This window comes from Rana temporaria, chromosome 3 (assembly GCF_905171775.1).
Source record: "Rana temporaria chromosome 3, aRanTem1.1, whole genome shotgun sequence".
Classification (NCBI taxonomy): Eukaryota; Metazoa; Chordata; class Amphibia; order Anura; family Ranidae; genus Rana; species Rana temporaria.
Window position 1 is genome coordinate 200,338,297 of NC_053491.1, and position 27,334 is coordinate 200,365,630.

General features: G+C 43.3%; 1 protein-coding gene across 1 annotated transcript; it reads right to left on the reverse strand.

Moving 5' to 3' along the window:
• On the reverse strand, nucleotides 1–27,334 carry LOC120930409 (protein kinase C epsilon type-like). Its single transcript, XM_040341596.1, has 3 exons — nucleotides 27,097–27,334; nucleotides 26,833–26,924; nucleotides 1–175 (listed from the first exon to the last, which is right to left on the reverse strand). Exons 1-3 carry the CDS (start codon nucleotides 27,259–27,261, stop codon nucleotides 1–3), a joined length of 432 nt encoding a protein of 143 aa, XP_040197530.1. The 5' UTR covers nucleotides 27,262–27,334.

Sequence of the window (27,334 nt, forward strand, 5' to 3'; positions counted from 1 at the left end):
TCAGGGCATGGCTTCAGTTGTGTCTAGGATAAGATCCAGAAACTCCATGCAATGAGCTGGCTCAAAAACTGAACTCTGAAGTTTCAGGATCCCACTGAACTTTTTCCAGGCCTGAACTGTCTCTATCAGAGACATATTGCTGGCCGGGACTTTTCTGTCTTTTTCCGCGCCAATTCTTCTCTCAAAAAAAGTCATCCAAATATCCCACAATTAAAATGCCCTGGGAGCATACCATGGTATGCACTGGGGCCAGAATCTTGGTGATTGCATGGGGTGCAGAAGACTGGTCAAATGTCAGGGCTATGAACTGGAAATGCTATGTACCCAAAGCAAAGTGAAAAAATCACTGATGCCTTGGAAAAAATGCAGAAATGTAAGTATGCATCCTTGAAGCCTGCAAAGGCCACAAAGTCTTCTTGATGCAGAGCAAGGACCTGGTGGATTCCCGTGTGGAATTTCTAGGCCTAAATGATGACATTTAGAGCTTTGACATCCAAGATAGGGTGGATGTCTCTTTTGGTTTGGGAACTGTTAAAGTTTGGAGTAGAACCCCTGAAACCTTTCCAGTGTAGGATCTAGGACAATAACTCCTTGATCTAGAAGATCTGCATGAAGATATGCTAATTTGTACATTACCACGGGTAGGTGGGACAACATGATTTGTTAAGGGGGATGAGAGCCAAACTCAAATTCATAGCCCCTTGAAACCACCTCCCATACCCAGGAATCTGCAATGCGGTCTATCCTGGTGTCGACCACAGCAAACAGACGTCCAGCTACTTTGGAAAGTGTGAATGCTCCTTCCTGCCAAAGAGGACTTTTTGCTGGTTTGGGGTTTTTGGAAACCCAGGGTTTGCTGTTGAACTGGGCAGCAGGTTTGGGTCTTGTCTTTGACGTTTAGACCTCGGAGTAGGGAAAGGAGCTCTCTTTACAGCCGAGCATATCAGCCAAAGAGTCCTCCACAAGTTTACTGACAAGATACTCATATGAGAAAAAAGACTGGAGACATGCACAAGATCTAAATGCTCTACAAACAGGGGATCAGTTTGTAGGGAAACAAGATCTCTTCTCAAGGCCCTAGTGCAATCTGTTAAAGTGTGACAAACTAGTATCATGGCCAGGGCAAGTTGTAATGTAAGGCCTGCCATAGAAAAAAAAAATTTGGAAAGAATTTCTAAATGCTTATCGAATGGTATCTTTAAAGGATATGTTCACCTTTAGTAACATGTCACATTTTACACCCGTATTCAGGGTGTAACATGTTACTAAAGCAGCAAACCTTCTTTCCTCTGATTCCCCCTTTAACTTATTCTTTTAAAACCTGTGCATCCTCCAAAGAATAGCGCTTTAGTCCCCAGGCCTTTTCTTCCATCAATCCCTGAGCATTTTTATTTTCATTTTATTGATATATCAGATCCACACATTAAAGGGGTTGTAAAGCTTCCTATTTTTTCACCTTAATGCATCCTATGTACGACAACAAATGTGTTCCGTCGGATTATCCGATCGTGTGTACACAAATCCGTCGGACTAAAATCCAAAGCACAAACACAAATGCTTCGAACCAATGCTAACCATAAGACAACATTAGCAGAAGTTGCCCAAAGAGTGGCGCTATAGAGCAGAAAAACCACATTGTTTTGTGAATGTTGGCTGAAAAAGTTCTGCCGTCTGTATTCAGAACAAGTTCATGGCCAACTCCCTTCGGACATAAATTCATGGATTTGTCCAATGGAAGTCCGATCGTGTGTATGAGGCTTAACTCTCGCTTTGGGAAGCTCCTTTCATTTCCTGTTGAATCCCCAGGATATAAAGTGAAGGAAATTATTCCCATTAGTGTACAGACAGAAAACAAATAACCTGGTAGGGGGTTTAACCCTTCCCTACTTTCCTTACCTTTTGAAAGAAAAAAAGTACCGGCTTAAAGCCTGGTACACACTATCAGTTTTCTGATAGCTCCAGTCAGAACTGCTGTATTAACAATCCGATGTCAGTACAGTGATCTCCCCTGCTGAGCTATTGTGTTCTGACAGGGGGACGGCCCCCTGCCAGAACACTCCCATCAGTGCTCCCAGGCATTGACTGAGAGTGCTGATCGGGAGCTGGTCGGCTTCTGTCGGACCGGCTGCCATGCACACAGGACAAATATCGGACGGATTTTATTGAACGGCATTCAGCCTGTGTGCACTAGGCTGTACAATACCTACACTTTAATGCCACAGTTTTTAGCTTTGCCACTGCAAATATGATATTAGCCATCATAAGTCAATGAGTACTGCTAAGATCACATTTGCAGAAATATATAATCAATATCTGTCTTAAAATCTAATGCCGCGTACACACGACCCTTTTACATTATGAGAAAAATGCAATTTTTTAAATTGGTCATTAAAAGAGATTGTGGGTAGGCTCCAGAGCATTTTTCTCCATGAGAAAAATGGCCATTAAAAATTTAGAACCTGCTCTATTTTTTCTCAGGCCCTGTACACACGACCAGTTTCCTCGGCAGAATTCAGCTTCCGACCGAGTTTCTTGCTGAATTCTGCCGAGAAACCCGGCCGTGTGTACACTTTCGGCCGAGGAAGCCGACGAGGAGCTTGACGAGGAAATAGAGAACTTGTTCTCTATTTCCTCGTTGTTCTATGGGAGCTCTCGGCCCGCCGAGCTCCTCGGCGGCTTCAGGGCTGAACTGGCCGAGGAACTCGATGTGTTTGGCACGTCGAGTTCCTCGGCCGTGTGTACGGGGCCTCATTGTTTTTCACGTCGTCGTTTTTCTAGTCTCGAAAAACTGTCGTGTGTAGGCTTTAACGACGAGGGAAAAAACGTGCATGCTCAGAAGAAAGTTATAAGAAGGGAAATTTGCGCAATTAGCCCAAAGGGTGGCGCCATTCGAATGGAACTTCCCCTTTATAATGCCGTCGTACGCGTTATACTTCACCGCGCTTTGCTCGAGCATTTTTTTTCACGATCGTGTGTATGCAAGGCAGGCTTGACAAGAATCACGTCCAGAAAAACGCAATTTTTCTCCATGACATGAAAAACGGTCTTGTGTACGCGGCATCAAACTCTTAAAAATTGCCTCATGCTGTGAAAGTTGTCCCTTTGAATCTATAAATAATGTACAAATGTTAGATCTTGCATGTGACACAAGGTAATATTTTATGATTTCTGAATCTAACAAAGTAGTGGTTTGTCTCTTGCTTTAATATTCCGTCTTGTGACAATAAAAAAAAAAAAAAAATGTTCTGCTAGCACTATAAATTCATGTAAAGAAAAACAGATACAATTTTGTTTCTGTTGGTTTCCTAGTAAAACCAGTAAGAATCACATTACTATGCTAAGATTTGAAAGTCTCTGTATATACATAGATCATTTCTGATACCATGTGATCAAAATTTAAATCAAGATTTTTTTTTTGAAAATACTTTATTGATTTTTTTGTGAAAAATAAAATAAAAAAGTGCTACAAATAAAGCCACTGGGCATACCCTGGCATAGGTAACATACATTGTAACTATTCTATAAGTTCTAATACTTCTATTGAAACAACTAAAATCTTAAACTGCTCGTGCCATCAAATTGAAGGGATACAGAGAAGGATAACGGATCTTATGCTTCAGTTGACCACTTCAGGGAGGGAAGTTCAGGAGTCGGGAAAATGCATCCAGGTATATCTACAAATGACAGTATTAGGCAATATTAGGTCTCCACCGCTACAAGGCAGGTAAACAAACTTAGGGATCTAGATCCTATTGTGTTGCGTTCGTGATGTCTGATTCCAACCACACTTGCCACATTTTGTCAAACTTAGCTGGGCAGCATCAGGCGAGATAGACCGCTTTGTATAATGGCACCGCCGAGTTGATCAACGATTTCCATGAATTCAAAGTGGGTACCTCTGGTTGTTTCCATTATATGAGTAAAGCCTTCCTGGCATAAAATAATAGGAGTCCTATTAGATAAAATCAAGGGGCCAGATCCACAGCCAGCCGTCGTAACTTAAATATTCCCATTTAAGTTACACTGCCGCAAAATTTCTACCTAAGTGCCCGATCCACAAAGCACTTACCGGCCGGCGCAAGGCGTTCCTATTCAAATGGGGCGAGTCCCATTTAAATTAGGCGCGCTCCTGCGCCGGCCGTACTGCGCATGCTCACGACGTCATTTTCCCGACGTGCTTTGCGCGGTTTTACGTTGCGCTGGGTTTTGAGAATCGCGACGGGCGTAAAAAAAAAAAATACGAGTTGCGGCGGGAAAAAAAAAATTGAAAAAAAAAAAAGACGGCGACGCGGGATAGAAGGGTCTACTTTTACAAGGCCTGAACAGTTTAGGCCTTGTAAAAGCATGCCTAATATTGCGTTTGCAAACTAATACTTACGGAGAAAAAACTAAGCGTAAAAGCTTTGTGGATCTCCGTAAGTGCTAATTTGCATACCCGAAGCGGCATTTCGACGAGAAATGCCCCCATCGGCGGCCGAGGTACTGCATCCTAAGATCCGACAGTGTAAGTCCCTTACACATGTCGGATCTTCTCCCTATCTATTGGAAACTGATTCTGTGGATCAGTTCCAAAGATAGAAACAGGGATACGACGGCGTATCAGTAGATACGCCGTCGTATCCCTTTTGTGGATCTGGCCCAAGATTTTTAAGGTTACATATGCCAGTGTCAGGGCTTTTTTTCATCAGGAATGCGGGGAAACGTAGTTCCAGCACCTCCAGCTCCTCCAGCTCCTCCAGCTCTGAAAATATGTAATGGCAAGGAGTGCTGGGGTGTATTGGTGGGTCTATTGATGCTGGCTGCTGGGGGATCTATTGTTGCCTGAGGGGATCTCTTTTTACAGGGGGGGTTCTATTGTTGCTGGGGTGCTCTTATGCTACTGGGAGACAACTGTTGAGGGAGGGGTCTATTGTGGCTAGCTGTTCAGAGTCTATTCTTGCTGGGGGTGCTTCATTGTTGCTGGCTACAGGGGATCTGTTTTACTTCCTATCATTAACAAATTACATACAAATTACTTAGGTACCATGAATTGATACTTGGTTCTGTATCCATTGCTGAGAGGTGGGTAGGGGGTGGAACCAAGGAATGGTGCTCAGAGGTGGGTAGGGGTTGGAACCAAGGAATGGTGCTTGAAGGAGGGTAGGGGGTGAAACCAAGAAATGGTGCTCAGAGGGGGGTAATGGGTGGAACAAAGAAATAGTGTTCAGAGGTGGGTAGGGGGTGGAACCAAGGAATGGTGCTCGGAGGTGGGTAGGGGTGGACACAAGAGGTGACTCGGAAGAAGGGATTTCCTGCACCTATTTTTTCAGAGAAAAAAAGCCCTGGCCAGTGCTATATTGGGACTTCAACTACCCTCACTCCTTTAGGATGTTCAGTAATACACTCACCTTACTCAACTTAGTTTGATTCACTAAATCCAAGTTGTATGAAAACTAGGGGTATTCATTTGGGTTCAGGTTTGGTGAGGCGAACCCAACCAGGTGGGCTTAGCTGTGATAGGGAAAGCATAGGAAGCTCTGCTGTAGTATGATGTAGGCATTGATCTCTTAAAATAGATGAAAACCTTTACTGAATGTCCTTTGGTAGAAATATGCTGCTGATGTGCGTCTTGCAGATTCTTTACAGTCTCTCATATGCAATGCCTACAGTCATAACAGTCTGCATGTGTTTTTTTTGCATGACCTTGAAGTAAGATTTGTGGAAAGGCAAGTAGCCCATCCCTTAAAATGTTACTGCTGGGTGCCCTTTGCTGTGGCCATAGATTCCACCAAGATTCAGTGGCCAAGATAGACAGCAAAATGCTGTTATCTTGGGGAATTTAGTGGTGGGGGGAGCAAAGAAATGTTTTACATATAATGCCACTGATGTGTGTCCTGCAGATTCTTTATAGTCTCTCATATACAATGCCTACAGTCATAACAGGCAAGTAGCCTGTCCCCTAAAATTTTGCTGCTGACTGCCCTTTGCCCCCCCCCCCACCATTTGCTGTTGTCTGCATTGTGAAAGGGTGGGCAGCAGGACTAGAACTTCTCACTCCCACCCCTGGAACAAAATCGAGTCAGGCTGAGCGGCTCTCTGAGTGAATACAAAGCTTCCTGGCTGAAGCAGAGGGGTGGGCTGTTGACATCACAAACTCCATTTCAGCCAATCAGAGGAAGCTTTGTATTCATTCATAGAAAACAAAACTTCTTGTAAAAGGTGATTGTCTCTCAGCCCAACTCAATTTTGTTCCAGGAGGTGGCAGAAAGTTCTAGTCTTTTTTTTTAAAAGCCCATAAATTGCACTCTATGTTAGCCTATGTGTCCATGCACACATGGACGTTTTACAGTTTAATGAGCAGTGGAGTTCATGGGCTTTTTTCTGAACGCCCGAAAATCGCGTTCAAAGTGGCGTTTTTTGGCGGGGAAAACGCAAAAAAAGCAAAACGCTGAAAAACGATAATAAACGCTGAAAAACGCAGCTCATCAGTTTTTTAGCGTTTTTTTTATCCATTGGGGAAAAAAAACGCTACACTGGAAAAAGCTAATAAACGCTATTGCAAAAACGTTGAAAGGCTCCCTGCAAAGCTACTGGCATTTTTTATAGCTTTTTTTAGCTTGCCGTGTGCATGGGGCCTTAAAATTGTCCTGCTTCTGGCCAATTTTACAATGCTGTGTCATTTGCAATCTCTTTAAAGAATAGTATGGGGTTTTTAAAACAATAAACATTTATACTCATCTTAGTGGATGCAGCATCAATTTTCTAAGATTGAGAATTGAGCGATTAAAAAACACTGATCGCTTAGTTCTCAGTCTTCACTGTCAATCACCAACTCTCTGATCTGCCCCTTCACAGCTCACTGCTGCCAGTCCAGGCATGACAAAGGGAAAAAAAGCTTAAAAAAGTAAATAATTTCAGTAACTATGGGCCAGATTCACAGCGGAGATACGACGGAGTATCTCAGATACTCCGTTGTATCTCTCAGAGTATCTATGCGATTCTACGTGAATCTGGCCCCTAATAACTAAATAGGGGTAAGCTGGCAGGGCCAATGGGTAAACAAAGGGGAAAAAAAAGCTTAAAAAAAGCTAATTATTTCAGCAACTCTGGGCCAGATTCAGGTAGAATAGCGGCGGCGTAACGTATCGCATTTACGTTACACTGCCGCAAGTTTTACGGGCAAGTGCTTGATTCACAAAGCACTTGCCTGTAAAGTTGCGGCGGCGTAGGGTAAATCCCTCCGGGGCAAGCCTTCCCGCCGTGCTTTGCGCGAAATGACGTCGCACCGACGTCATTTTTTGAACGTCGACGTGAGTTCCGTCCTTTCCTATTCACGAACGACCTACGCAAAAAAAAAAATTTAAATTCGACGCGGGAACGACGGCCATACTTTAACATGGCAAGTCTAACTTTAGACCACAAAATAGCAGCTTTAACTATACGCCGGGAAAAGCCGACTAGCGACGACGTAAGAGAATGCGACGGCCGCGCGTACCTTTGTGAATCGCCGTAAAAAGCTAATTAGCATACCCAACGTGGAAAACGATGCAAACTCCACCCAGCAGGCGCCAAAGTATTACACCTACGATCCGAAGGTGTACGAAACAGCCGTACGCCTGTCGGATCGAAGCCAAAAGCCGTCGTATCATGGTTTGAGGATTCAAACTAAAGATACGACGCTGCAAATTTGAAAATACGCCGGAGTATCAGTAGATACTCCGGCGTATTTCTTCTGTGAATCTGGCCCTATATATCTAAATAGGAGTAAGCTGCAATAAAATATGTACAATGTATTTTTTGGGGTGCTTACTACTGCTTTAATTTATAAAACAGACAATAAACAGAAATATGTTAACTACATCGCTCCTTCTTACACAGCCATCACTTGCATGGGGTTACTTTTGCCAATTTTGAACAAGAATTAATTATTTATAAACATCTGCTTAGGTGCAAACAAATGTTTATTGCTTACCGGTTGTGATTACATTACAAAGTCTGCATCGAACATGCATGCAAGCACATTTGTTTGAATGAACATTTTCCTAGACAAACTCTGTCACTATATAAAGTAATTATACTTTGCACTCGAAATGACCAAGCTTCGGGTTTAAATTAAAGTGTAAACTTGGCCAAACGACTACATTCCTAATAAGGAAAACGAGTGAAATAGGGATTCTCGGTTTGCCTGAATCTTAAGCTAACTTATGACTTCTGTAGAGCAGGCGTAATTATTATGTTTAACTTCCTAATCTTCATGTAAGTAATATTTGTTATTGTGATTTATGATTATTGGAAAGGAACGAAGCAGAAGTTGGAAAAGTTTGTTTAATTTGGTTTCTATGAAGCACTGCACTGAAGAATAACACACAGTTAAATGCTTTAGGCTTTAGACTCTGGCTAATTCATTTTAAGTACCAGGATTCCTGGAAAGCAGGAGGAACATTTGAAAAAAAATTCAGAACCTGTGTGTATAGAACATTCAGGCAGCCCTTGTAAACTGTATACAAAAGCCTTCTTGAATCCAAAGTAGCATAGACAGAAGATCAAGCAAATGATGTAACCTATACAAATTCAAATTATTTGGTTTTGGTAATTTGAGCAATGATTAAAATTTCTCTCTCAAGTTATAGAATGATATGTAAATTACACTATTTATTCGTAGTACAGCAGTTTTCTTGCAAAGAAACCAAGAGCAAATTAATGGAGACCCCAAGATAAAAATGATCAGTAAATGAACATAATCAGCCGGATTCAGATAGCTGAGCGCATCGTTATGCCGGTGTAGCGCATCTCATATGCGCTACGCTGACGTAACACAGAGAGGCAAGAACAGGGGGGTAGATTCAGGTAGCAATTGCGTGTGCGTAACCATAGTTACGCAGCGCAATTGCTTAGTTGCGCCAAAGTATCGAGTGCTCCTGATTCAGAGAGCTCGATACGCCGACTGCAGCCTAAGATATGACTAGCATAAGGCTCTTATGCCATCGTATCGTAGGCTGCATTCTTACGCTGGCCGCTAGGTGGCGTTCCCGTAGTGGTCAGCGTATAGTATGCAAATTGCATACTAACGCCGATTCACAACCCTACGCGAGCCCTGCGTACGCAGTTTAAGTCGTTTCCGTTTGTCGGGTTCCGCGTAAGGCTGCTCCTGCTATTAGCAGGGGCAGCCAATGCTACGTATACCCGTCGTTCCCGCGTCGCGAATTTAAAATTTAACGTTGTTAATATAAGTGAATCGTGAATGGCGCTGGATGCCATTTACGTTCACTTTGAAGCAAATGACGTCCTTGCGACGTCATTTGCCGCAATGCACGTCGGGAAAGTTTCCCGACGGAGCATGCGCACTACGTTCGGCGCGGGAACGCGCCTAATTTAAATGATCCACGCCCCCTACGGGATCATTTAAATTACGCGTTCTTACGCCGGGCAGTTTTAAGGAGCGCCCGCGCAAATTACGTAGCTACTGCTTCATGAATGAAGCGTAGCGCAGATAATTTGCGTAGGCTCAGGGTAAAAACGGTACGCTGCGCCTCTGTAAGAAGTGCGCAGCGGTACCTGAATCTACCCCAGTATTCACAAAGCACTCGCTCCCTACGTTGCGCCGGCGTAACGTAAATCCGTCGGCGTAAGCCTGCCTAATTCAAAGTAGGTGGAAGGTGGGCGTGATACATGTAAATGAAACGTGACGCCATGCAAATTAATGGCCGAACGAACGGCGCATGCGCCATCCCGTGGACGCTCCCAGTGCACATGCTCAGAATCACGTCGGAACGAACGCCTAAGATACGTCAAATCACTGAACGTAACCTACGCCCAGCCCTATTCACGTAGTCCTACGTAAACAACGTAAAATACGACGGCACTGTGGAAGTGCACACAAAAAAAATACAGTATTATTTTGTGTTCAGTATAATTAATGAAAATGTATCCTAACAAATGGACCACAGCAAAACTATAATTATAAAAATAAATACATAATAATAATAAATGTAATATACTGTATATACTGTACAGTGCAGTGTATATATTTGGCTATTTATAAAAATGGCACAAAACTAATATTGTCATTTAATTTGGCGGCATAGTGGCTTTAAGGTAGTGTATCCACCTTGTTTCTCGCTGTAGGAACTGCCAATCAAATTTACCGTTGGGGAGCATCTTGTGCATTACCTAATGTATGGACATTCAGAACATCCTCCACATTTGAATGTGCCCCGTGCGCCCACTTCTTCTATTGGAATCTCTGTCATATAAGTATGAACCAGTTTTTCTCCTAAAAACCTATTACATCTATATACTGGTTCAGGAGATGGTTATTACATACAGTGCCTTGCAAAAGTATTCACCCCTTTTGGCTTTTCACCTATTTTGTTACATTACAACCTTTAGTACAATGTTTTTTTAACCTGAATTATATGTGATGGATCAGAACACAATAGTCTAAGTTAGTGAAGTAAAATTAGAAAAATATATGCATAAAACAATTTTTCAGAAATAAAAAAATGATAATTGGCATGTGCGTATGTTTTCACCCCCTTTGTTATGAAGCCCAAAAAAATCTCTGGTGCAACCAATTACCTTCAGAAATCACATAATTAGTGAAATGATGTCTACCTGTGTGCAATCTAAGTGTCACATGATCTGTCATTACATATACACACCTTTTTGAAAGGCCCCAGAGGCTGCAACACCTAAGCAAGAGGCACCACTAACCAAACACTGCCATGAAGACCAAGGAACTCTCCAAACAAGTAAGGGACAATGTTGCTGAGAATTACAAGTCATGGTTAGGTTATAAAAAAATAACCAAATCTTTGATAATCCCTAGTAGCACCATCAAATCTATTATAACCAAATGGTTATAATAGAAAAACCTTCCAGCAGGACAATGACCCCAAACACACTGCTAAAGCAACACTTGAGTGGTTTAACTGGGAACATGTAAATGTGTTGGAATGACCTAGTCAAAACCCAGACCTCAGTCCAATAGAAAATCTGTGGTCAGACTTAAAGAGGTTGTAAAGGTTTGTTTTTTATTTTCTAAATAGGTTACTTTAAGCTAGTGCATTGTTGGTTCACTTACCTTTTCCTTCGATTTCCCTTCTAAGGGGCAGATCCACGTACCTGCGCGCAATAATACAACGGGCGCAGCGTATCTAAGATACACTACGCCGCCTTAACTTATTTTATTTTTTTCGAATCCTCAAAGAATTTGCGCCGTAGGTTACGGCGGTGTAGTGTATCTTTGGCGGCGTAATAGCGCGCCATTCAAATCTCTGTGATGGGGGCGTGTTTTATGTAAATACGTCGTTAAATACTACGTTTTTTTTTAACTGCGCATGCGCCGTCCGTGGGGTTATCCCAGTGCGCATGCTCGAAATTAACCCGGAACAAGCCAATGCTTCCGACGGTGACGTCATTCTACGCAAATCCCTATTCGCGAACGACTTACGCAAACGACGCAAACAATTTTAAATTTCTACACGGGAACGACGGCCATACTTAACATTGAGTACGCCTCATAACAGTAGCTTTAACTATACGCCGGAAAAAGCCGAACGCAAACGACGTAAAAAAATGCGCCGGCTGAACGTACGTTCGTGGATCGCCGTAACTAGCTAATTTGCATACTCGACGCGGAATTCGACGGAAACGACACCTAGCGGCCGCCGAAAAATTGCAGCTCAGATCCGACGGCGTACTAAGACGTACGCCTGTCAGATCTAGCCGAGATGCCGTCGTATCTTGTTTTGAAGATACAAAACAAAGATACGACGCGCAAAATTTGAAATTATGCGGCGTAATACTTTTGTGGATCTGCCCCTAAATGTTTTTTTTTTTCTTTATTTTCTTTGTCTGGATTTCTTACTTCCTGTTCCTCCTCAGTAAGGTGTTCAGTAAGCTGTTCTGAATGACTTTCCACCGCTCGGATGATGGTGGAAAGCTTACTGAGGAGAAACAGGAAGTCAGAAATTCAAACAAATAAATAACATTTAGAAGGGCAATCGAAGGAAAAGGTAAGTGAAGCAACAATGCACTTGCTTAAAGGAACCAATTTAGAAAATAAAAAATGAACCTTTACAACCCATTTAAAGATTGCTGTTCACAAGCGCAAACCATCCAACTTGAAGGAGCTGTAACAGTTTTGCAAGGAGTAATGGACAAAAATCCCGATGGTAAGATGTAGCAAGCTCATAGAGATTTATCCAAAGTGACATAGAGCTGTGATAGTCGCAAAAGGTGTCTATACAAAGTATTGACTTTAGGGGGGGGGGTGAATAGTTATGCACATTGACTTTTTTTTCTGTTATTTTGTCCTATTTGTTGCTTGCTTCACCATTAAAAAAAAATCTTCAAAGTTGTGGGCATGTTCTGTAAATTAAATGATGCAAATCCTCAAACAATCCATGTTAATTCTAGGTTGTGAGGCAACAAAACATGAAAAATGCGGTGAAAGGGGGGTGAATATCTTTGCACTGTATTTGCCTACAATTTCTTCTGCACTTAGGAGGTACTAAAATTTGTAAATAGCCTCTCTGATTTCATTATGATGATAGGAGTAGGTGGTGATTAACGTGACTGTGTCTCCCGACCCTTGATGGTTTAAATAAGAGTTCAGAGCTCGGACGTTTGCATGCCTTATGGTAGGGTTTTTTCAAAAATGTCTTACTATATCCCTGCATCAATAGGCGATCTCTCAGAGCCAGGGCCTCTCTTTGAAAGTCCAGAGGATCCAAGTAGTTTCGTTTGATGGGGAGATATTGTCCATATGGGATACTTTTTATCAATGTTTTTGGATGGGCACTGTTGGCTCTAAGGATGGTATTGCCCACTGTTTCCTTTCTGAATAGGGATGTTTGTAGACTGCCATTTGACTCAATAGAGAGTTAGGGCTGAAAAGGTAATTTGGTTAGACATAGAGGCCCAAATTCACGTAGATCGGCGCATCTTTGTGCCAGAGTAGCGCATCTTTGTGCCGGCGTAGCGCATCTCATATGTGCTACACCAGCGTAACTCTGAGAGGCAAGAGCAGTATTCACAAAGCACTCGCTCCCAAACTTGCGCCGGCGTAACATAAATTGGCCAGCGTAAGTAGGTTGAAGGAGGGCGTGATACATGTAAATGAACCGTGACCCCATGCAAATGAAATGGCGAACGAATGGCGCATGCGCGCGCATACTCAGAATCACGTCGCATATCCTCCCTAAGATACGCCGGCTCAATGCCTACGACGTGAACGTAACCTACGCCCAGCCCCATTCACGTACAACTTACGTAAACAACGTAAAATACGACAGCTGTTCCGTCGCTGTTCTGTCGTCCATACCCTAACATGACTTACCCCTGCTTTAGGTGGAATGACTTTACGCCGGACGTACGCCTTACGTAAACGGCGTAGATTACAGCGACGGGTGCAAGTACAGTCGTGAATCGGCGTATCTCGGTCATTTGCATATTCAAGGTGTAAATCAATGGAAGCGCCCCTTGGGGCCAGCGTAAATATGCGCCCAAGATACGGCGGCGTAGGAAACTTACGTCGGTTGGATCAAGCCAAAATTCAGGCGTATCTTATATTGAGAATTAGGCGCATAGATACGACGGCGCATCCGTGGACTTACATGGCGTATCAGAAGATACGTTGGCGTAAGTCCTTTCTGAATCCGGGCCCATGTGTGTAAAGTGAAGGTTAAAGGTGTTGCCCCTGTGTGAACCGACTCTGAGAGGGGGCACATGATGTATCTAAATCTGCTTGTATATCTTTTTTTCTTCTGTTTTTTTCTGCTGGTATATCTAACACTCTTCTCCCCTCAGACTGGAAATGCTACTGTCCAAACTTGTCCCTGTGCTCCTTTATCCAGAGTTCAGGCACTCTGATACAGGGAGTGTGTTACCGGCCAGATCTCCAGGTAAAAACAGAGGGGGAAATAAATCTAATGCAATATATTACATTTTTAGTCTGTTTAACTTTAAAATTACCCTGCAGTGAGTCCCCCTCCACACTGAAAGGAATAGATGCTTGTTTTGTTTAGAGGTTGATGAATTAGGGGAAATACTAACCTTATTCCTTTGTAGTACAGGGTTCCCCCCACTATGTTAGTCTGGTCCACCAAAGACACTCCTCCACAGGTCCCCCTCATCCAGTTGCAAACTTGGATGAGGAATGGAGGAAAGCAAGCTGACCTTCATGCACCCTCATGGCTTGTTCGTGAAAAAGTCACTCGTAATAGGATTAGGCAATAATTATGGCGCTGCTGCTCTCATTTCCTATGGAAAACAATCTGTAACAACACAAGGAAAGGAGATGAATGAATAGAGAACTCAGCCCTATGGTAATAAAAATATAATATATATTAAAGAAGCTGCTGCCCTAAAGTGGTGTGAAAACAACTTTGGCAATGTGGGGGTGTATAATAATAAGGGGGCGCTAATAGTAAGTGATAAATAAATTCCAAATTCTAGCTTGAAACAATATATTAACTATAAAGTCAACAATATAATAGTGATTTAAAGTGCAAGTGCTTATATAATGACAACATCAAAAAAGAGGTGCAAACAGGTCCACAAAATACAGCAATGGTCACTAAATAATAAGCATTGGTAAGTCCATGCATCAAATGGTGCATGGACTTACCAATGCTTATCATTTAGTGACCATTGCTGCATTTTGTGGACCTGTTTGCACCTATTTTTTGATGTTGTCATTATATAAGCACTTGCACTTTAAATCACTATTATATTGTTGCCCTTATAATTAATATATTGTTTTAAGCTAGAATTTGGAATTTATGTATCACTTACTATTAGCGCCCCCTTATTATTATACACCCCCCACAAGGAAAAGAGAGCACACAACTGCCCTAGTGTAATTCAGTTTACAGTAACCAAAAAAACATAACGCACTACACTCACATTATTCAATAGAAGATAAGCATGTCTACATCAATGCTAAAGGTGGAATATTGCCTCCAATTGGGCTAGCTGAATTCCCCAGACCCCACGTGTAGGTGCTACTGTGCATGTGTCTGGTCCAGCCGGCGCCACGCTCGGTTGCCAGGAGACCGTAACACGGAGGAAGGCAGGGAGGAGGACACACACATCATGGTTGCCAAGCTGTTAGCTAGCCCAATTAGAGGCAATATTCCACCCAGATGTTGCAGCGGCTATTGAGGAGGATAGGCATTGATGTAGGCATGCTTATCTTCTATGAAACAATGTGAGTGTATTGAGTTATGTTTTTTTGGTTGCTCTTAATAAACTGTATTACACTAGGCAGTTGTGCGCTCTCTTTTCCCTGTGTTGCTGCCTGTCTTGAACCCAAGCTAGAGGTGTAGGATGGCTTTGATGGCTATGAATTAGCATTAAGCAAACCCTTGGTTATAGGCATGCAAAATATTGCCCCTTGCTGACCAGGCTTGGGGTATGATGGAAAGAAGTTACTCACTCAGTCCCTCTTTGGTGAATCCTGAGGTCCAAGAGGCTGCTGCACAGGGTTCCTGCTATGCAGGCCTAGATCATGACTGTCAGGGTTGATTCACCTAAGCCTAGCTGTGGCTGGAAAGGGTGTGAGACTTCAGCTGCTCCTTCTCTTTTCCACTGGCTCTCTCCCGTTCTTCCTTCAGCCCATAGGCAGAGCGCACCCCCCCCCCCCATCACAGGGGTTCCTTCCAGGCAACTGGAGCCTGGGCTCTTCTCCCTCCCTGTCAGGCGTCTGAAAATCTATGGCCTATCTCCCCAACTTCTGAGCCTTGCCTACCCAGGGATTGGTGGAGACTCTTTAAATATTCAGGCTTTAGCCTCTTATTCTTAACCCTCTAAGTTCCAGAACCATAGGACAATATTGGAGGCACTCGAGGCTGGCTCGTTTATTCATAAAGGTCCAACTATAAAACTAATCCTTAAAGTATGGCAAACAACAAAAGCACTGATGGGCTATAAGGGAATAACAACGTTTGCCCCTCTCTGGTGCAATCAGAACTTAAGGGAACTAAAAGACATTGAGAGATGTAAGGAATGGGAGAGACAAGGGATAAATCGCTTAAATCAATTGTATGATGGAGAACATATGAAATCCTTTGCAGACTTGCGACAGGAATTCAATATAGCAAATAAAACATTTTACAGATACCTCCAGATCCGGCACGGCATCCAAGCCCAGTTTGGGTCACAACCCATTGTATGGTCCTCGGCCCCTACCCTCTTGAAAATAACCTCTTCAAAAACAACTAAAGGCCTGATCTCCAAATTGTATTCCAGAATAGGAGCTAAAACAATAAGTAGGGCAGGCCCCATTAAGAGCAGGGTAGGGTGGGAGAAAGACTTGGGGCAAATGACCACGGAACAGTGGAGCGCGATCTTGAGGAGGGGGGTATTGGTCTCGATCTCTCCATCTCAGAAAGTATCACACTTGTTCCTCTTGCATAGAGTATACTATACCCCCAGGAGAATGTTCAATCTTGGGTGGAGAAGTACTGACGAATGTCCAAGGTGCAGAGCGACAGGCAGTCTCATCCACATGATGTGGAAATGCCCCAAGCTACTCAGATACTGGGAGGAGGTGATAGACATAATAAATAAAACTTTCAAAACGAATTTGGAAGCTGAGTCTAAGACATGCCTACTAGGCAGTATCGAGGAGGATAGAGTGCCTGCTGGTGCCCTTGAGGTGGTGCTGAGATGCCTCTTCCAGGCAAGGAAGTTAATTGCATGGAAGTGGCAGGCCCAGACTCCACCTACTGTCAAATCTTGGGTTGAAACCATTAATACAATGATCTGGAGCGAGAGAGTGACACTCACTAGACAGGGCAACTATAGAAAATTTGTGAGGATGTGGAAACCTTGGCTAGACATAACGGGATGTTCTATATAAGAAGAGGAAGTCTTTCAAATTTAATATATACTTTAACCCGCTATTGGACATCCCTACATGGGGAGGATTTATCTAATGAAACAAATTAACCTAAAAAAACGGTCCAAGGTGTGTTGGGAGGGTGGAGGGGTGGGCGAGGGTTGGAGGGGTGGTGGGGGGGATGGTGGACAAAAGGGAAGACAATATGGAATTTAAGAGGCTCTTTCACTCAATCATAATAACACGGAGATATGGGGGGGGGGGAATGTATGCTTGCGTATGTATCATGTTAATCCTATGCAAGTTGGTGTACCACTTTTTGTACTTTATATATGCAAACAACAATAAAAAATGTTATAATATAAAAAAAAATAAACTGTATTACACTAGGCAGTTGTGCGCTCTCTTTTCCCTGTGTTGCTGCCTGTCTTGAACCCAAGCTAGAGGTGTAGGATGGCTTTGATGGCTATGAATTAGCATTAAGCAAACCCTTGGTTATAGGCATGCAAAATATTGCCCCTTGCTGACCAGGCTTGGGGTATGATGGAAAGAAGTTACTCACTCAGTCCCTCTTTGGTGAATCCTGAGGTCCAAGAGGCTGCTGCACAGGTTTCCTGCTATGCAGGCCTAGATCATGACTGTCAGGGTTGCTTCACCTAAGCCTAGCTGAGGCTGGAAAGGAAGTGAGACTTCAGCTGCTCCTTCTCTTTTCCACTGGCTCTCTCCCGTTCTTCCTTCTGCCCATAGGCAGAGCGCACCCCCCCCCCCCATCACAGGGGTTCCTTCCAGGCAACTGGAGCCTGGGCTCTTCTCCCTCCCTGTCAGGCGTCTGAAAATCTATGGCCTATCTCCCCAACTTCTGAGCCTTGCCTACCCAGGGATTGGTGGAGACTCTTTAAATATTCAGGCTTTAGCCTCTTATTCTTAACCCTCTAAGTTCCAGAACTATTCAACAAGTTCTAGAAGCCATAGGGAGGTATCAGAGGCCCAGCCCTTGGAGCTCTGCACAGCTAAACACATAAAATTTACTCCAGCTCCTTTGCCCAACGAAATTTACCTACACTGTACACTTAGACCCCTTTCACACTGGGGCGGCGGGTCCATTAGCGGTAAAGCATGGCTAGTTTTAACCCCCGCTAGCGGGCGAGTAAAGGGTTACTAGTGCCCGTTTTGCAGCGCTGCCAAAGCCCTTTTTCTGTCCCGCAAGCACACCCCCCCCCCCCGGGTGGCCTGAGAGGCGCTTTTTAGCGCTAAAATGCCTGAAAAGCACCTCAGTGTGAAAGGGGTCTAAGGATGCTACACAGTATTTAAAAAAAAAATAATGGCAAAGGGAAGTGCCCCCCAGAACATTACACAACCTTCCATGCTATTTGTTTGACAATAATTTTCCTATTAGCCTAAAAAAAAAAAGGACAAAATTGATTTCTAGGTTTTGGCTCCTTTTGATTTTCAGAATCAGAACTTCAGTAAAGTTTGCCAAAAGTGCCCCAATCTGAACCCTGGTACAATCAGGTCATCACTACTAAGTACCAAGTACTAAGTACTACGTACTAAGCCCAGTACAGGCTGTTAGAGAGAAGATCCTATACTGCACAAGGCAGAATGCCTACATCATAACGAACCATATACTATGTGTGACCAGTGCTGGTGGCCAGGGCCGGCCTTTGGGGTGTGTGAGCTGTGCGGCCGCACAGGGCGCCATGGGCAACAGGGGCGCCGTGCGGCCTTTACAGCTCGCAGAATGTAAGTCGCAGTCAGTTGCTCACATGATCACATGGGACCTGATGGTACCAATGTACCAGGCAGGACTTTCAGGGGGGCGGCAAATTGCACAATGTCTTGGGGGCGAGGGGTGAAGATGGGGGGGGGGCGCCACAGGATTAGCTTGCACAGGGCGCCTGAACACCTAAGGCCGGCCCTGCTGGTGGCATCTTATTAAATACACTCCTATTTACAATGCAGGTGCAGTCAGTCCCCGAGTAGGCAGAAAAAAAATTGGACTTTACCTATGACTCTAAATAAATAAATAAAACACAAAAAAAATATAATTACAATGAAAGAAGGTCCTATTCTGAAAGAACCTGTAAAACTGACCAGTGACCACACACGTGAGATCCAGCCAGATTAGGCAACAATCCTCCCTCATAACAGCAGCTCACTGATTTTGAGGGAAATACCAAACAACCAAACTGGACATTTTCAGGCAATTGCCTTTGTTTTCCATCTGATATGGCATAGGAGATGTCTGGATTCTCTCCTCCTGCCTCCAAAGGCAATAAAAGGCAAGCTTTATCTGAATGTGCATGATTTTGCACAAATCTTTAAAAAAAAAAAACACAACTGCCTTGTGTGTCTTACTGCATAGCAACATCCAGGACTATAGTTACAAAACAGATACCGTGTATTTCCTATATGCATTCTTTATTATCTCTGTACCCACGACTCAAGGTCAGTGACTTCATCTGAAAGGTTATTTATTTGTGCTTTTATAATGTAAGCAGGTTGTGGAAAAATACTTCTGCTGAACATGCTTACAAGAATCTTAAGTATACAAAATAAAATCAATGGAGGCAATTTTCAAAAGTCAAAACATGTACGTCAACCAATAACATGTACGTCAATCAAATTAACTCTAAGAAGGAAAATATACAGGTAATTTTTAACTAGCTAGTGTTAGTGGGAGGTTAAACATATATTATTAAAAAAAAATGAAATCAGTAAAATGTATTTGTTAAAAACATTAAATATAACTAATTTAAGAACCTGAATATGTATTTAGTTTCTGTAATTCCCTCAGCAGCACTGGGAGAGGGAAAGCCTTCTTTCTGAGCCAGTCGGGGCTTACAGGTGTAGTAAAATTGGTTCGTCTGAGAGCCAGGCCTGGGTTGAATCTGGGTCAGGGTTTAGTGACTCAGGGAGGCTGGGTGACTCAGCAATTAGCTCTTCTGGTGCCACCACCTGTTTTCTGGAACCTTGGAGAACCTTCCAGATGTAGTGGGTGGAGGTTAGGGTGAGCTGTTTGGCATATATATATATATTGTGATGTTGGGGGTTATTTTGCGTCTGTGTAGAGCAGGGGTCTCCAAACTGCGGCCCGAGGGCCGGATGCGGCCCTTTGCTTACCATTATCTGGCCCTTGGGGCACTATCCCTCCCACTGATACGAGACACTATTCTGCCATCTGACACCAACAATGGAGCACCATTTCTCCCACTGACACAACTAATAGAGCACTATTACTCTCTATGATACCAGCAATGGGGCACTATTCCTCCCCTAATACCAGATGTTCACTAAAAATGATGCTAGGAAAATTTCTACTCCCGCTGGTCAAAGTCCGGCCCTCCAAGAGTCTGAAGGACAATAAACCGGCCCTTTGTTTAGAATGTTTGGAGACCCCTGGTGTAGAGCATACCAGTGAGCAGAGTCCATGCCAGTTGTGCTTTTTAAGGGCTTGTTGACCCACTTTTATTAAAAGAAAGAAAAAACATCCATCCAGAATTCCCACGCAGGGGGTTTCAAGTTGCTACAGCAATAAAGTAATCAACCGAAAATGCAGAGCCACCTGGCTCACTTCAGAAATACAGCCGCTTGGGCTTTACACTTCAGCCCTCTTGGCCATGTACCAAAGTTCCTGTACAAATCACTGTACCTTCTCTGAGCTTCTGTGCTGCTCAGCCCACAGCTTTGGACCCTCTGTCTATACCATGCAGACATGCATGCTTCTCCCTTGCTTGCCTGGACTCCACGGGAGGGTGGAGTCCAGAACACTGGCCCTGACTCTGCTATTAGCTCAGGACCCACCTGCTCAATCAACCAGCCAGACTCCTGGCTGTTTCCAAAACTCGGTCCCAGGATTAGAGATTCCATCCCACCCATATCACTATGGAATCTCCGGGCTCCAGGTCCCCAAGTGGATTTTACAAACTTTGGAGGAAACTGATCAAACAGATTCCTCCACATTAAATAACCCTGGAGCTCCTCAACCAGCCTATTTGAGAATCCTGGGCGACCATTACCAGGACAGGGAACTGTACTATCACAGTATATGTATGTATATATATATATATATATATATATATATATATATATATATATATATATATATATATATATATATGGTCATCGATCAATCCCTAGAAAAATTGGACTGGAAGGTGGTAGGCACCTCATAAATAGGCATGAGTCATGCCAGCATGGGCAGTTGGGTGGAAGATGGAGATGGAGTACTGGGGAGGCTATCGTGGCCCTTAAAGGGTACCCCACAGTCTGGAGGTGTGACCTAAGGCCTGGGGCTCAGGTGCTGGAGGGACCCTCTACCCTGGAGGGACCCTCTACAAATGAGCTAACTCACATAATACAGCCTTTCTTTGGAAAAGCTGGATTCCAGCTGGCATTTGGTTTACCAGCATTTCATCGGCAAAGACTGCAATTATTTTGTTGTATCAGAAATCTTTAGCAGGGTGGGACATTTATTTTCCTTGCTGCAGTACACGGAGGGTGCAGCCTAAGAAGAATTAGGTAACATCAAATAAAACACTTTTTTCTCCGTATACTTCCAATTTACTGTTTTTCAAAACTATGAGAACTACTTATCAACCAGGTACTGTTGATAAATATTAAATAGGAACTGATGAGACAATGAACTCTTGGATGGTCAAGAGTATAACATTTGAAGTAGGTACTTGTACTCGGGGAAAATGCTCCGATACTTTTATATACTTTTATATAAATGCTCCGATACTTTACCGATACCTGACTCTCCCTCCATGCTCCTGTGTCCCCCCCCTCTGTGCCGCTGCCGTTCTGCTCTCCCCCTCCATGCCGCTGCTGTCATCCATTCTGCTCTCCCCCCTCCATGCTCCATGTCCCTCCTCCGTGCCGCTGCCGTTCTGCTCTCCCCCTCTGTGCCGCTGCTGTTCTGCTCTCCCCCTCCGTGCCGCTGCTGTCCTCTGTTCTGCTCTCCCCCCTCCATGCTCCGTGTCCTCCCTCTGTGCCGCTGCCGTTCTGCTCTCCCCCTCCATGCCGCTGTCGTTCTGCTCTCCCCCTCCATGCCGCTGCCGTTCTGCTCTCCCCCTCCATGCCGCTGCTGTCCTCCATTCTGCTTTCCCCCCTTCATGCTCCGCGTCCCCCCTCCGTGCCGCTGCTGTTCTGCTATTGCCCTCCGTGCCGCTGCTGTCCTCTGTTCTGCTCTCCCCCTCCATGCTCCGTGTCCCCCCTCCATGCTGCTGCTTCCCCCCTCCGTGCTCTGTGACCGCCTCCATGTCCTCCTCCGCCCCCTCTGTCAGGATGGAGAGCGGTGGTAGGAGCCGCTAAACCCGGCTAAACTTGAAGAAAAGATTGGACAGCCGCACTTCCACGAAATCCTTAAAAAGGTTGCCTTTAATGGTAAAAATGAAAACAGCACTACAAATCACAGCAGACAGTGGGGTATATAGCTAAACCCGGCTCCTACCTTTTCCGAATGAACAGAGTCAGTGATCACTGACTCTGTCCATTCATATGACAGAGCATCATAAACTGTGTTTACGATGCTTCAGTTTATGAATGGAGAGGAGCCTCTGTCTCCTGTCCATTCATTTCCAGTGCAGCTGAGAAAGGGACTGGGGAATCTGTGTCCTTAGTCCCTTTCTCTGTCTCAAAGGTGAGATATCAGGGGTCTGTTATGACCCCTGATATCTCACCAAAGCCCCCCAACAGGGCTAAGAAAAAAAATGGCAATAAATAATAAAAATAATTAATTGTAAAAAATAATACATATTAAAATAAAAAACACACTGACGCATCCATTCCCCCCCCCCCTCCCTCAAGAAAGCATTGTAAAAAAACAACAACAAATTGTGAAATATTTAAATTCTAAATAAAAAAAAAATACTGACACATGACATAAAAAAAGTATCGGTAATCGGTATCGGCGAGTACTTGAAAAAAAAGTATCGTACTTGTACTCGGTCTTAAAAAAGTGGTATCGGGATAACCCTAATTTGAAGCTTTCAGATTCCAGCATTCAGGACTATTTAAAGAGTATTTGAACAGATCACAGGGTTCAAGAGAGTGTAATGTACCCTACAGCATGTAAAGCGCAACAGTCAAGACTCAAAAAGCAGCTAAAACAATTGAGGGCTTGGCCCTACTTTTTCAAAGAAGCCAGGGGGGAGAGAAGTAGTAGACATTTGGATGTACATACCTTTTTCGTAACTGCTTGACACACTACTATAGTCTATTATCTGCTTCCATTCAGCCTGGAGGAAAAAATCAGCAAACTGTCCTATTGTCTTATCAAATTAGTATCAAAGAGAAATGATGCAGGCACAAAAATGGATAGACATACTTGACCTAAACAATGCACAGCATTTAAGACACAGAGATTTGTGTACCCAATCTGTAAAGATGATGTTCCTTTCGATCCAATAATAAGGTACAAATACCAACAAATTGTATCTTCCTATCTGGGAGTTGTTTTTAGGGGTTTAATGAGCCTTTGTACTCACAAATGACCAACAATTTCTTCTTCAAAGAGGTATTCTGTGAAAATGTTGTAAAATTTTCAAACCTAAAATATAGCAACCTATATACAGTACAAACTGAAAGAAATGAAGCAAAGCACAAATGGGTCTGCTATGTTTGTGGGGGACCTTTGGGGTCAGTGTGCCATTCTTTCTTAAAAAAAGAAGCCAGGAGGGTGATGTCATTTGCCAGCAATTCAAAACTCTTTTAGCCTTTGAAAGTAATAGTGTTTTAAAAAAAAAAAAAATCACTGCTTAATACTCCTGGCCACATGGAATAAAATAAAAAAAATGCATTGATACATGTTGCCCAGGGCAGTGCTTATACCCCATGCTATTTTGATACCCCTTTGCCTATTAGCCCAGAAAATTTGCATTATTAATATGACAGATTCGCCTCTCATTGATTTCAGTGTGGTTCGGTCTCGGCATCCAAACTTCTGAAGTTTGCGGAACCCTGCTCAAACCAAACCCAGGGTAGTTCAGCTCACAGCAAAACATTCCAGAATACCCATCCAACCAATGCTCAATTTTCTAATCCCACTCACTATTGGTTGATGAACATTGATATTAGCCTGATGAATATCTAACAGTGTTCAAAATAGCCTTTTACAGCGCATTTCTTCTTTAACCGCTTGCCGACTAGCCGCTGTCATTATATTGCGGCAGGTTCGGCTCGTTCCCGACATTAAATTTATCTATTTATTTAATTATTGCATTGTAGTGTAAATATGAGATGTGAGGTCTTTTTAAACACAGATCTCTTATTTAAGAGGTCCTGTCATGCTTTTTTTTCCTTCTATTACAAGGGATATTTTTATTCCTTGTAATAGGAATAAAAGTGAATTTTTTTTTAATTGAACAGTGTAAAAATTCAAAATAAAAGGTAAAATAAATAAGAAAAAAATATATTTTAAAACGCGCCACGTCCCGTCAAGCTTGCGTGCAGAAGCGAACGCATATGTGAGTAGTGCCCATATACATAATCGGTGTTCAAACCACACATGTGAGGTATCGCCGCGATCACTAGAGCGAGAGCAATAATCCTAGCCCAAGACCTCCTCTGTAACTAAAAACATGCAACCTGTAGAATTTTTTAAATGTTGCATATGGAGATTTTTAAGGGTAAAAGTTGGTCGCCTCTCCACGAGCAGGCGCAACTTTAAAGCGTGACACTTCTGTGTATTGTGCTAAATTAGAAATTTGAACACCCCGCCAGACTTTTAGCACTCCCTGAGTACCCTCCACTAGTACAGTAGTACTGACCAACTTCATTCCTACACTGACCTACTTGACCACTGCACTAACCTACCTGATTCCTACACTGACCACTACACCAGTGTTGCCAACCTACCAGATTATATGGATATTTGAAATTGCTGATGAATTTGTAGCACATACACTTTACAAATTCTTACAAATTGGTTTTTGTGAGAGTAAAAATGTCCAAATATGATTGAATGTGATTGTACAGCTGGCCATACAATAAGCAATTTTGCAGAAAATAATTGCTCAATTCCCCCATCAAACAATCAATGTTGATGAATCCCTCCTGCAGAGATTTTGTATTTTGACAGTGGGAGGTTTCCTAGCAGTCAGAATACAATGATCACTGCTGGAGGCTATAGCAAGAAAAAACAGACAGGTTGGTTGTACAGATGATGCTCTTGAAGCAGCAGACGGAGAATCTTGTCTTCTGATACTGTTGGACCTTAGTGCGGCTTTTGATACAGTAGACCACAAACTATTGCTGACTCGCCTAGCAGAGGTAGCTAGAGTGGCAGACTCGGATCTACTCTGGTTCTCCTCCTTTCTGGGAAACCGAATCCAGACAGTGAAACTAGGCCCTTTCACTTCTGAAAAACATACCGTGTCATGCGGAGTCCCTCAAGGGTCACCCCTGTCGCCCGTATTATTCAATATTTATCTCCGCCCTCTCCTCAAAATCATCAGTAATCAGAATTTACTCTACCATTCTTACGCTGATGACACCCAACTTTACTTCCGTATCAGCAGCAAAAAGGATCATTATCTCGGACTAGAGAAATGCCTCACTCTGATAGAGAACTGGATGACGGAGAGTTACCTTAAACTCAATGGATCAAAAACAGAACTTCTTCTGTTCCACGCTAACCGAAAGAGACTTCCTACGACAACATGGACGCCCCCACCCATCTTGGGACAAACCATCACCCCTAGCACCAAAGTCGAAGGCCTCGGAGTCACATTTGTCTCCGACATGACAAATGGATGCACAAATAGGTTCAGTAGTCAGCGGATCTCACCATCTGCTGCGCCTGCTACGTAGACATGTTCCCTTCATTCCAAAAGAGGACACAGCAGTAGTGGTGGGAACAATAATAAACTCCAGGCTCAACTATGCAAATGCCCTTTACCTCGGACTCACAAAATACCAGGTTGCTCATCTACAAGTCGTCCAGAATACGGCGGCATGACTTGTAACAGGAAAAAAAACCTGGGAATCAATCACCCCTTCCCTCAGGTCCCTCCACTGGTTGCCCGTAAAAGACTGATTCATATTTAAGGCGCTCTGCCTGACGCACAAATGTGTTCAGGGAAGCGCGCCCCAGTATTTATGTGATAAATTAAAATGCCACAACCCCAATCGTGTTCTCTGTTCTACCAACCAAAATCTACTCCAAATACCCAAGGCCCACTACAAGTCCAAAGGAGAACGTAGATTTTCAGTGCAAGGACCTCGACTGTGGAACGCATTACCAACCAATATCCGAACGGAAGTGAACATGGCCTTGAGAAAAAAACTCAAAACCCACATATTCTGAAGGCAAAAAATCGAAGGAAATGGATACCAAGTGCCTTGAGGCGATTCAGTTCGCATGTGTAGCGCTATAAAAAGTTTTTCACTCACTCACTCACAGAAGTCAGTGAACTTCAGTACAATCAGAATGCCCCAAGATGGATCAAAATTTGCCTGGTCCCTGCTGAACAGGCTGAATTTTGATCCATCTATGGCCGGCTTATGTAATGACAAAACAAGAAGCAAAAAAAAGAGCTTCCCCGCTCCATCCAAAAGTACAAAAAAATTTTTACATTTACAAACTAACTTTAGCAAACATGATGTTATACAAGAACATTTTCGATAGAAATCATATACATATTTTGTAGGCCCCCATACAATATCATTGCTTGTAAATATGAGTGGAGAGAAGTTACAGATTGCCCAATCAGATGGAAGTTCGAAGGCTTCCATTGGATGAACTGCTTAATAACGTTTTGACACACTGCGACATCTGTAGACACACCGTGGCAGATCATTCTCAGGGTAAAATCAGTCTCACTAGAGGTCTGCTAAGATATGTCCGGTGCTTGGGATGTCTGCTCAGTGTGTGATTGTACATATAAAGGGAGAGCTTTGCTAGGACAGATCTACTGAAAAGTCCCGCAGCAATCGCATATCTAGGACAATCCTATACTAGATTCTACCTCTATCCCTGTTATTATGGTACCCAATTGTCTTACCTTATTGTCGCAATATCTAGTGGTGCTCTTTCTTTTATGAAGTCCATCAGGTCTCCCCCACTTAGGTATTCCATGGCGAAGACTACTTTGTCCTGTACAGAGGAAAGAAATATCAAGGTTATAGAAATTATTTGCTATGTGAATCCCTATGCAATCCTGGGTAGGTTGTGAGAAAGGTAGGTATCCCTTATAGCAGGATTTTGAGAGGATAACTATTTAACACCGACCTCTCTCACAAAATAAGTAGAAGATAGAGTCACTCACCTTTGTCTTGAAGGCACCATATACATGGGTGCAGAATGGGCTGGTACGAACTTCCTGAAGTATTCGGCTTTCGCTGAGGATCTCATTGCCGTAATTGTTGTCCTTGGTGATGATTTTGAGAGCCAGCAGTTCGTCATTGGAAATGTGTGATGCCAAAACCACCATGAGGGGACAGAAGGAGAGAGAATTATAGCTGACTATTACAGAAGTTCTTTTACATTGTTTAATATTTCATTTA

Bases quoted from the DNA above. Each gene is read 5' to 3' on its own strand.
- LOC120930409 (XM_040341596.1), bottom strand. From the start codon at position 27,261: ATGGTGGTTTTGGCATCACACATTTCCAATGACGAACTGCTGGCTCTC. The intron at 26,925-27,096 runs GTGAGTGACTCT...TCCTCTGTACAG, and splicing joins ATGGTGCCTTCAAGACAAAG to GACAAAGTAGTCTTCGCCAT. The intron at 176-26,832 runs GTAAGACAATTG...TTTTGAGAGAAG, and splicing joins CTAGATATTGCGACAATAAG to AATTGGCGCGGAAAAAGACA.